This window comes from Rhinolophus sinicus, linkage group LG01 (genome assembly GCF_036562045.2).
Source record: "Rhinolophus sinicus isolate RSC01 linkage group LG01, ASM3656204v1, whole genome shotgun sequence".
NCBI lineage: Eukaryota > Metazoa > Chordata > Mammalia > Chiroptera > Rhinolophidae > Rhinolophus > Rhinolophus sinicus.
This window is the reverse complement of record NC_133751.1, coordinates 41,151,053-41,163,961: the sequence shown is the minus strand read 5'-3', so window position 1 is coordinate 41,163,961 and position 12,909 is coordinate 41,151,053. Positions and strand designations below refer to the sequence as shown.

The following is a 12,909-nucleotide window of genomic DNA, read 5'->3' as shown; positions in this document are numbered from 1 at the left end:
TTTGCACCTACAGGGAGTACCCATCACACATGGTGTTAACGTATCTTATCATTCAATCAATCATACCATGTAAAATTTGTTTTCTCTTTGTTTGTTATACTGCAATTTATTAAGACCAGAAAAGTCTACTCTAGACTTTTTAAAAGTTTTATTCCAACCAATGAATATTCTAGCAATAGAAAAGATACAAATAAAAAAAATAGCTTTTTAAAAAATGAAGTGGTAAGAATTATTTGAGTTGACTACCCTTTGATTAATTTAGGTAGCATGCACTTATAAGTTGCAAACTTGTAGTGCTTACAAGAATAATAAAGATTAACTAGGAACTTACTGATACTTGGGTAACCCGGCGTTGAAGGGTCTCCTCCTGGATTCAGTGACACCATGAAGGTATCATAGCTGAGATTAGCAGTCTTTGGTAAATCGCAGGGATCGATATATAGAAGGACACCTCCAAATCCAGCTTGTTCCAGTAAGGAAAGCTAAAAGAGGAGAACAAACTGTTAAAAATATTGTCATATGCATTGAAAGTTCATATACTATCATTTCATGAATGTGACTAAGATGCCTCCAATTTATGAGGTTATTTTTTTTCTTTTAAAATAAGCAGACACTTCAGATTTCCCCTTTATCAAGCCCAGCCAGTTATTCTACCTGCCTTGCCCTTTCTTCTCTATGTCAACAATATTTAAGTGGCATTCCTATAATGTCTATACTTGATTTCAGTTGTCTGACTATGCAATTTCTTCCTCTCTCTTTTTCAGTTGGTTCCTGCACTCTATAAGTGTGGTATCATGCTGATCTCTACCACTGACGCCTTGCACTTAGCAGGCCCATGGTAGGCATTCAAGAGTATTGCTAAATTAAAGAATGGATGAGGGAGATGCTGGTTTGGCACAGCAGCAACACTTACAGAAATGAGATCTCTGAGAAAATATTTAGGATGCACTTCTATTCGGAAGAATAAAGCATGTATACACAACATGATTTGAACCATATCAAGGAAAGACAGTGTAGAAAAATAAAAATTGACACTTGATATAAGTATTTCAAACTATGGCATATTTTCAGCTCATTTAAAAGTGCTTTGTAGTTTCCAACTTTTTATGTAAAGAACAGTATGTATTATTTTTATAAGACAAAACAAAACAAACAAACAAAAAACAACTGAACACTGAGAACCTAAGCACCGTATAATTGATTCATGTATCTTCTATAACAAACTACTCTCATCAGACTATGGTCATTTTTTCCCCAGCAGTGTTTAAAGAAGAGGGGGAAATAATTTAGTGTAAATAAGGATGAGAGAAATGTTAGTGGATTTTGGTACCAACCCTGACACTTACATGATTATGTGACATATAATCTTTCTAGGCCTTGGTTTCACCATCCATAAAATACAAAGATTGAACAACATTACCCTTAAATATGCTTTCTGCTTTAAATGAAAAATGATGTAGTCTAATCCTATGATTGAAAAAAAATGTTATGGAGACATTAATTGCACTTTTAAATATATTGTCACACATGAGATTTGCTTTTAACTATTAGTAAGGAATAGTTTTGAAAGATAACAATTTCTATGTCTAAAAAAGATCTTTCAAATAGTTTTATGATATGGGTTCTTTAAGGGTGTATAGTATAAATATTTTAATCTTGCATTAAACTTTTATTAAGGACAAAACAAAGACAATTGAAATACATAACTTCTATACATTAAAACTGTTCTGAGTAATTGAATCATTCCTCTCTTCCTTACTAAGTATAATTTAATGGTACACTATGAAGTGTTAATTTCATCTTTCAAAACTACTTCACACGGCTTACATGCCAAATCATGTTGCATATATATGACAATTGCAATAAATCATGCAGGGTTAAATTAATACTATTTTAATGCAGCTATCAGCATTTTGCTTATATTGGGAATATTTCTACTCTAATAAGTACTTCAAACAGTATTTTATTTCCAGGAAAAAAGTAAATATTATGTAAAGTTACTGAGCATGTTTATTCAAAACGCCCATCAGTAATAATTATTAATACCCCATAACTGAGGATTCCTCCTCCTCAAAAAAAAGAAAGCCACATTATGTTTCTCTGAAAACAGGAATAATTAACCAGCCTCCGATACAATGCCTCCCACCGTCTTTTATTTAGCTCAAAGATCCACCAAGTGCTGAGCCAACATGACCCTTGCCCACATTTTCATGAGTGCTAAAATCTCAAGTGCCTGAGATAATATAAGATAGCTGCTAGATTAATAACAGAAATGGTCCTTAGTCATCCTGTGACACTTTTCTGTTTTTATACACAGTCAGTCAACTTCCTTCAAGCTATGTCGTGGTTCCACCAACAAAAAAAGACGTTATCTGAAGCGTTTACAGGGGTCCCAGTCCCCAAAGTGAAATTTTATTTTTTTATCCCCAGGAATTAAAAAGGATTGAGTGGGTAACTTTGGTAGCACTATACTGTGACCTGATTGAAAACAGAAACACTACAGCTTCATTTTATATCCCCAATGCCTAATATACCGCCTGGTACCAAATGATTTTTCTATTGTTGAATTAATGAATAAATTAGTATATGTATCAATGAATGAATGAGTGAATAAAAAACAGCATATATGGGTACAAGTATATTAAGTGAATGTTATTTTGCTCTACAGTTCACACCTACTGACTGAAAAGAATACGTATGCAATACGTTTTGTTGTAGCATTTTGTTTAAGCATCTATATCGCTTAAAGTGTGAATGTAAGTATTAAGGCAGCTTATTTCTGAAATTAAAAAAAAACACACATTCAACTAAATATGTTATGTTGTCTCCTTATACTTTTGTAAAAATACATAATTAAAACAGGTTTATTTTGTTTTGCTTTTTGTTTTATGTTTTATCTAAGAGTAGAGTAAGAGTGGTAGAGATTAGCCCGCTGGTATTTGATGTGAATTTGTCTTGATAGGGTCTTGTAGCTAAAATGTCTTTGCCAATTTCAAGGTGGCTAATCCCAAACTTATTGCTATGAACCATATTCATACATTTCTCCTTGTCTATAATATATAAAGCCAGCTTTTATTAGTTGCCAAATAATCACCTCTGAAATAAATGGGACTACAAATTTATGGACAGGATACAGCAGTCTTATTGAGCAGACCTTAGAAAATTCAAAACTCCTTGGGAATTACTCACTCGGGGTAGTAGTCTGGTACCTGAAAATAGTCCAACATACATTTACATTCCCATTGCCGTGGGTAGGCAGTATATGGGCCGTGGGTAGCTGCATCGTATTCAGATAATCAGAAAAAAAAAATCATTAAAAAAGCAAAGAAACAAAAAAAAGCCAAGGAGAGTAAAAGAGAAAGGACCCTGCTCCAGTTCCTGCCACTTAAATTTTCTCCTTATTAATTTCTACTCTTACTTTTCAACCCAAACACCTGTTTCTATTCCAGAAGGAAAATACTGTTGTTACTGTCATTTAGGCAATCCCCTTTTTCACAGTATCCAGAAAGGGAGTATCTGTTGAATTCCACAGCTAGGCTTTAATCCATTCACAGATGCTCCTAAATTGTCAGCTCACTCATTTGAACCCATTGAGTGTCAGCCTCACATGTTTTATTTTCACTGGTCACAACGCATGAGATCCCTGAACTGCTTCCTGAAATCAAGAACCAGAGGAAGCTTGTGTTTTTCTCCGTCATTTAACTTCTTCAAAATATTAGTCCAGCACTAGCGTCCATAGCTAGAAATGTTTTCTGATTCTTCATGTGGAAAACAAGAGCAAATGAACATAAGAAGACCTCAGTGTCACAGATAAAATTGCTATGAGCTTAACTGCATCCCCATGAGGTTTATATGTTTAAGCCGCAACCCCCAGCACATCGTAGAATGTGACTGTAAATGGAAATGGGGCCTTTCAAGAGGTAACTAAGGTTAAACAAGGTCATATGGGTAGGTTCTAATTCAATATGACTAGTGTTCTTATAAGTGTGGGAGAGATATTAGAGATGTGTGTACACAGAGGAAAAGCACATGAGGACATAGCAAGAAGGCAGCGATCAGCAAGCTCAGAGGTAAGGCCTGAAAGAACCAAACCTGTCAACATCTTGATCTTAAATTTTCAGTCTCCACAATTGTGGGAAAATAAATTTCTGTTTAAGCCACCTGTGTGGTTTCGATATGGTAGCCCTAGCAAGCTAATACATCCACATAAAGTTAATATCTGCCACACTTTACATGGAGATTCAAGAAAATAACTGATTAGAATCTAGGTGTTCTGAATAATCTTTAAGCTAAATCATCAAGTACTAATTGCACATCTACTACGGGCCAGATACTATCTCAGAAGTTATTTGTTGATTTTTATTCAGAGCATTTGATATGTCATTTCAATTCCCATTATAGTTACAGAAATGTGATTCAAGAAGGTTAAGAGCTTGATTGAGGGTCAGAGCTAATAAGTGGTAATGGCAGGGATCAAACTCGAGTTTTCTAAAATTAAGTCTGGAAATCTTTCCACTAAAGCACACCTTTCCTTTCAATTATACATCCATCTTTTACAAAAACAAATAGACTGGCTAGAGGGTGAATTAATCAAACACATCAGATGCTTTTTGCTGTGATCTGCTTTCTGAGAAGACACTGAAATCAATACTGTGTGAATTATATATCTGTTTATTTAGATTGCTAAAAAAACCTGGATTTTTACAAAATACTATCATGGGGGTTAAAATGTATGAAAACAACAAATGTATACATTTTAAAAAATTCATCACTATAGAAACAAAAAAAATAAAAAATCTTCTAAAAAGCATGGATCTACATTTCATAGTACATTCTTATTCATTTAAATAGTTATGGTATATGTAAAAAAATAATAATGGACATGTAATAAGCGATCATTCCTTAAGCAGAAATGTTGACCTCATGGCTCAAATTTTACGTTATTCTTTTTTCTTGAGATTGTTTTCCCTTCAACAGGTTTGTTGTTTGGCCCTTTAATTATATATCGTATTGTTAGGATACCATTAAAGAAGTCTGTAGGATTCCAGTTTATTTTGTTATGTTTCATAAATAAACTCACTTTGTTAAAAAACAAAAACAAAAACAAAAAAGAATTATTGTGAGGAATATTCACTGTAATCATTCAGTATATCCAAGACTTAGTCACAGCCTTCTTTTTCGATTTCACTGAATACCTTTACTTGAATTTCAAAATTGCTCTACTTCATGTATCCAAAGTTATTTAAATAATTCTAGTGAAATTGATAAGAAGCAATGACCTTCTGCTTTGGTTAAAAAAAGAAAAAGAAAAAAAAAAAGAACTTATTCAGAAAGTTAAGCCTGTTGCCAGAGTTCTAGAAAAAATCCTCATTATAGTCCAGGAAAGAGGGAAAGAGGGAAGGAAGGAAGGAAGGAAGGAAGGAAGGAAGGAAGGAAGGAAGGAAGGAAGGGAGGGAAGAAGGGAGGGAAGGAAGGGAAAATTTCTTATTTTATAAAGACTCATTATATATAACTTTTAAACCCACTTTAAACTAATATCTTGTTGTGGTCTATGGAATTGTTTTTTTTTATCACAAGTGAAGTAATCATGACATAAGGATGACTACCTAAAGACCACATAATTAATAGCAGACTTTAGAGAAATATATCTTCATAATTGATTATCCTATGCTTTTCCCATTAAATTACATTGCTTCCAAATAATAATATTAAACAATAATAATGTGATTCTGCAAATTTAATTTTTTAATAATTCATATTATTTGACAAGCTTTGCAATATTTGCTGTATGAAAGAAGCCTGATATTAAAAAGGGAAAAAAAAATCTTTAAAAATGTGATGTTATGTTTTCCACTGTAGCTTCAAAATATGGAAGAGAATGCTTTGTTTTATTTCTCTACTCCTTCTCTTTCCTATCCATGGTGGATCCACTTACGTAGTATGTATCCATTACTCTAGGTTCTAGGTTGAGAATACAATGATAGAGTGGGGACCAGAAAGTATTAACCTAAATCCTTTTATTTCAGGGAGAGCTATTTGAGATTGGGATAGGAAACACAGTGGCCCGGGGTCTTTCCCTCTGTCAAGGCGGTTCATGAATTTAAAACATTAAAGGGTATTTGTCCTTAACAGGTTCTCTAACATGATTTCTTTACTTATAGCCAATATTGGGGGGAGATATAAAATTTCTATTAGTAAATATATTTCTGACATTACCAACTGTATGCTTTTCTCTTTCCATCTGTAGAAATTCTGTTGCTTTTAAACCAAGCAAACCATGTTCAAAAAGAACAGAAAAGAATATTAGCACTAAATATCGGGGAGCCAAAAAATGTACATGCATGACTTGTATTAATGTTTTGTTATCAGTATTTAATGAGTATTATAATTTTAATACAGTTTTTTTATTTCACAAAATGTGTGTTCATTTTTTTGGCACCCTCTGTGTATGTGTGAGATATATATGTGTGTGTGTGTATATATATATACATATACATGTGTATATATGTATATATATATTTCATATATATATATATAATATATATGAAAAGTCAATAAGACAAACTTCTGATTTCCCAGCTTACTATTTTTAGTGCTTATACATGTGGTGGAGAAAATATAGCTTCACATAACCACATACATGAGTCTCTGGGATTATGTAATTTTCTAGTTCAATAAACAAGATCAAAGAAAAAGCACAGAGTTCTTCATATCATTTAGTCTTTGAAAGTTTACTATTTTTAAATTTTTAATATATGTTACCAATCCTTTTAACTAAGAGCATATTTAACTAAAGTTGTAATGAATGGGGAGAAATCCATGGATAATAAATGATAGAATTATCTCTAGAGGTATATCCAAAATTAGCTATCGTTGAGGTTTATTGCCATTGTCTGATTTTTTAATGTGTTGACAAGACAATATTTCTATTGCTACTGCCTATGGAATTGCTTCTATAACAGAAATAATAAACAGGGTTGCCAATTTTGTTAAATAAAATAAAACAAAACCTTGGTGACTAGATATATATTTAATGTGCAATCCTTTCTTAATTTATAGCATTATCACTTATCACATAAAATGTAAAAAAAGTCAAGTTAACAGTGTTATTTTTTCTAACTGAAATCTTTATATATAACTCTTCTCCAAGGTGAATGGATATGAAGGGGCCATATGAGGGAAAATTAAATGGATATTAACATACCAAAGCATATTATCAAATTACTTTTAAAATTTCACCATAGGAAAACTTTCAATCTTGTACTACTTGTAAGTATTATACGCTGTTTTAAGCTGTTAGTAATACAACTGAATTTATCAAATTGTTTTTCTGCAGCTTGGCTTGCAAGTAACATGGCAGCTAAAAAAAGCAGTGGACTAAGAGTAAGAGGTCTTGAACTGGACCAGCCATTAGGCAAGGGATGCTAGGCATGACACTGGAAAGCTGTACAGTTCAATTTCTCATCCATAAAAAGAGATGGCATTTACCCTGCCAGTCACACAAAATGACTAGCAGATTCAAAGGAGGTAATATTTCTTAAGGATTTTAGGAAGCATGAAATGTTACATAATGTGTGAGGTATTTTGTTTTGTTTTGTTTGTTTGTTTTATAGTAACAAAAAAGAGAAGGAGGAGAACCAGGTTAATAATTAAGGGAATGTAATTTTTTTTTTTTTTGCATTTATCTGGAGAGTGATATCGCAAAAGAAAAAAATAGCAACCTAGTTATCCTGAGGAAAATGAAACAAAACAAAACTGTTTCTCCACATAAAAATATGAAATCCCATGTGTTTATTTCCAAAATTCAATATTCATATAACTTAAAGGTACTCTTCCATCGTTGTTCACGTATTAGTAGGCTTCATTTGCTTTTGTTACATTGGAATAAGCAGGAATGAAAAATGCTAAGATCGTTCAAGTCATAATTATTTTCCTAATCTGCATTAGGCTTTTTAATTTTTTATAATCCTATTACTTAAAATATTAGCTTAAGTCCTTTAAAATTTGGACAATGATGATTACTTTTTCCTTACCAATCAAGGAACCATTACTTTTGTTACCTTATTATTAATTTTTCTTCATTAAAAAAGCAATCTACTTCACTGAGACATAATTTCTCAACCCCTCCTGAAATTAATTTAATCAATTACATAAAACTTGAGATTTTAGTCAGGCATTGGATAAGTAACCAGCCATGAATAGCTAAGGAATATTCTCATTCCCGGGCATGTTAAAGGATTACACATACACGGATATGAATTATTTGTAGCTTCTTTTTTTAGAGAACTAATACAAACATCTTGCAGAAGATTTGATCAGAATAGAAATAACTTCCATGTTATCCTTTCTAATGTTACTAATAAGAAAGATTTATAGTTGCCAAACAAGAGTCAGAGTGCATGTATCTTGTCCCTGTGGTTTATAGATCATTATTTATTGTCTGCAATCCTGTGTGGTAGAAATTGATAAGAGTTTTTTACAGTACAAATACATCAGATGCCATAGTCAGTGTTCTCAATTCCCTGGTCCAGCAAGGTTTTTGATTTATTTTCTTGAGAATCACTATTCCCTTCTGGAGGATGAAAAAATATCTATAGGTATATTTTCATTCAGATTTTAGATACATTTAACTAGATTAGGTAGCAAAGCTTCATTCTGACTCTGAGCTATCTTTTGAACATGTATTAATGGTTAAATCAACCTTCTATACTTTTCATTACAGATGTGTAGGAGTATAGTTAAAAGTATTATTTTACTGGACTGTATTCCAGGAGACCAAGTCATCCACTGCAAATATCCCCCCCATTCCTGTCTCTCCCTTCTAGTACTGTATTAAGGCAAGATGCTGGGCAGAGAACACCTCCAGTTTAATGTCTGAATGCACAGAAAGGAAGAAACAAAGCTACCTTAGATGTACAGTTCTCAACTAGCCCCGATGTGATGAACAGCATTAGAGTACCAATGAACAAACAAGACATGCAATAGAAATGGGTATGAAAAGCTGAAAGAGGAAAAAAACATTAGCACAACTGATCTTCTGTTTCATGGCTTCTTTCCACGTGGTTTCATCTCAATGGAAAATAAGTTTCTCTTCTCTTATGACAGAATGGTTTCCTATAAAGAAATGTCTATTCCATATGAATACACCTGTATATATTAAAGAAATAATCTTTAAGCAAAAATTATTTTTAAACTAGCATATCTACCTCTTCTAGGCATTTCTAAAAGCTTTATAAGCTATTGTGCACATCAAATGGGAGTAAATAATTACTTTGTTTTCTTGTTTGATTGAATGAGTTTTGTTCATGTTGTGATAACAGGTTTATTTGAAAGTGAAAGTAATTTGCTATAGAACAGCAGCTTTTATAAATGGAAATTTCTACAACAGAACATTGTGAGATGTTTAAATATTAAATAGACATATTGTTCACTCTCTCCACTAAATTTTGAAAACTTAATACAAATTAAGCACATACTTTATTGCTGGATCTTGCTTACCAGAGCTAAGAAATCCACAATGTTCAATTTTAATTAAAAATGAAATTGAACTACAATTCCCTATAAAACAAGGGCTGATCAGACTCAATAAGCTTTGCTTAATTTATTTCAGAAACAAAATAATTGAGTTGCTCATAGACAAAGAAAAATATGCTTACATAGTTAAAGAAATACATGCTTCCAAATCTTTTGCAATTCTATTATATTTTCTAATGTTCACAGCTGATTACATATCCCATATATATTTTTTAAGGTATTTAAGGGTCCAAGAATACCTTTCTCTTATCTTCATAATTTCTGTATGTATGCTTACTAGGACTGCACAATAAATTACATACTTGGACAATTTTTTACTTTAAAAGAGATATTTAAAAATATTAGTCTTTATTATGATTTTAATATCACACACATACACAGAGGGTGACAAAAAAATGAATACACATTTTAAGAGAGGAAAAAACTGATTAAAATTGTAATTTTCAGAATAGGACTTTTAAAAAAGGATATTCCCAAATGTTTGACAAATATCTAGCATTAATGTTACAACCACCCCAGGAGATTTTAAAAATTACTCTTATTATTTTTCTTGTTTATACTTGCTTTTAACTTAAGATAACTGTGGCTCAATGAGGTGATTTTTCCATGGTTATGTAGCTTCTAACACTGAAAATGTGAATATTGGTTTAAAATAATAGGAAAAATAAGCAGGAATGAAAAGTATACTGTTGACGAAAGAGCAGAATAAATGCTTTCTTGCTGTCCTGCCTTTGTGTTTTCAGTGGTTTAACATAAGGATTCAATTTGAGAGCTCAATGGTTCTAACAGGTCTGAAGCCAGATATTCAGAATGAAATGACTTCATCTTCAGGAAGAGTTCTTTGGATATGAGGATGAATTAAGGAACAATGTTTCTAGAATAGTCCTTTAAAGTATCTCTACAGAGCTCTGGACTTTTATATATGAACAGATATTGTAATAAATGGAGTTGCCCACCAATTAAATAAACATGAATACTTCTTCAGGAGATAAGAGTTTATGCATGAGAAATGTCCATCTGTCAAAAAATTCATAGAAACCACCCAGTAACTGGGCAGAGGTTTTATCTACGTCTACTTTTCTAATAGTACTTGTTTTGAAAAGGACAAATAAATATGAAAGGTACATGAGATATTATATGATAATACTTTGAAACAGACATCTGTAAAATAACATCAATGTCATTATTAATCCTGCAATATGTTCTTTATTAGATGATCTCAAAAATATTTAAGATAAAAAAGTATGCATGTAATAAAGTTGGATGAACACATTAAATTAAAAAATCCGGGTGGAACTTAAGATAAATAATGAATACTAAGTAAAGTAGAAGAAAAAAAATTGGCTTATATGTTTTTACAACGAAAGAAAAACAGATGAATTATCCCATTAAAGTCAAATGTTTTAATTGAATCAAAGGGAGTCAAACCCTAGAGATATGTTTTTGTTTTTTTTAAGAAACTTTCTAGAAACAAAATAATGAAGATTTTTAAAATGATGAGCAAAAAGACACCTGACAAATAAAAGTAAAGGGAGAGACGAGTCAAATCCATATAATATAGCTGAAATTAAAAGCAATGAAGATTAAAAATATATACTATAGATTGATGAAAACATCCAAGAACTAGATAAAGGATATCCCATAAACCTGAATTAACTAAACAACAAAATGGGAAAACAAAAATATGTTAGAAATGCAATATAGAATCCTAAAGATAAAATTATGTTAGAGGCCTACTTCTTTCAGAACTGGACAACTTCTGAAAGCCAAAAATTATAAGGATACACAGGAACTAAAAAAATAAATAATGAACTTAAGATAAAGAACTATGTTTCTTACATAGCATATATATACCCACGAATAATCATTTGACATAAATTTGCCACAATGAAAATCTTCAAAAAGTTCTGAAAACTAGAATTTTATTGGCCATATTATTCACTGTAATCCAATCAACTCCAAATTAATAGTAAAACCACAAACAAAATTAATTTATTCCCAAATAACTGACTCACAGAAAAATGGAAAAGAACCTGGAATGCAATGAATAGTATAATACATAATAATGAAACTTCTGGGATACAGTGGAACTTATGTTCAGCTTAAAATTTATAATTTATATAGTTCACATAAAATTTACATAGAAACATAGTTCTCATTTTAATAAATTAAAAACATAAACAACATGAATTAGGAAGAGGAAATTAATATAAAGGAAGAAAATAATGAAATAGAAAACAAAAAAGAATAGCATACAATTATTTAATGTATGGATCAGAAGAACTATTTGCACATTATAACATCTGCAAATGTTCAGCATGAAACAGATTCATCAGATCTGACAACAAGCTGAAGCAAGTTAAATATTTCGAAAGCAGCCTGACCAGGTCCCTAGACTCAAGTCAGACAAAGTCCTCAGCAGTGGAGCATCTGGTCCAGCAGCTGCCACACTCACCCTGTGAGTAGAAATGAGCACTGGCTTCACAGGGAAACTAAAAGAACCGGCTGCCAAGGGAAAAGGCCTTTATTAGAGCCAACAATGGGCAGACACAATACCACATCAATATAGAAATTAGTACAGGCATGTGTCATTTTGTCTCAATTACAAAAGTCAAATCTGCAAAGAGGGGAGTCATATCAGATTTTAATAGAGGCTTACAATCATGGAATGTTTAGTTCAGCAACATTTGGACGTACTTGCATATTTGGAACCTCTCCGGATAGGAGATAATGGCAAACAAAGGAGGGCCAGTTTTTTCTCTATTTCTCTATCTGCACAATGGAAGAGAAGGAGATTACCCACTAACAAGTTCATTTCTGCAAATCGAAAAGCTTGTGACTCCTGATTGCATAGCTGACACTGACACAAGAGGAACCAGACAAGTGATGATACTCACATAAGGCAGCATTTTTTTTTTTTTTTTTTCTGAACGTCCCCTCCTCTCCCATCTTGGACAAATAGTAATATTTGTTTTTCCTCATCAAACTCATAATCTTATAACTCAATACTCATCCTTAAATTATTAAAAGTAAAATAAGACTAAGAAAAAGTGCTCCCTGCATTTGGTTATGTAAGTCTATTCTAATTTTTCTCTTATCTTAATGTAGAAAAATAATTCCTAATTCTGTGAAGATATCCAGTAAAACTTCCTTTTGTTTGCTTACAGATAATTTTATGATATTTCAGAAAGAGAACAAAAAGCTCCATATTAAACCACAGCCCGCTAACCACTGCTGCCCTGTTGGCTTCATAACTAACATCTAGAAAGGAGTATAACAAAACAAGAAAATAGATAAATCAGAAAATCAAAGGAATGAGAAGTCACACCATTTCAGACTTGAAACATTTTTTCATGAAAACTGCTGTAATATTCA

At 32.0% G+C, this 12,909-nt stretch overlaps 1 protein-coding gene across 5 annotated transcripts in view; it reads right to left on the bottom strand.

Moving 5' to 3' along the window:
• Window positions 1-12,909, bottom strand: part of NAALADL2 (N-acetylated alpha-linked acidic dipeptidase like 2) — a 1,208,457-nt gene that overhangs the window by 440,219 nt on the left and 755,329 nt on the right. For all 5 annotated transcript variants that reach the window (XM_074328105.1, XM_074328114.1, XM_074328118.1 and 2 more), the window contains one exon: window positions 332-482. In XM_074328105.1, coding sequence (XP_074184206.1) covers window positions 332-482 — 151 coding nt within the window. The remainder of the gene's footprint in view (window positions 1-331; window positions 483-12,909) is intronic.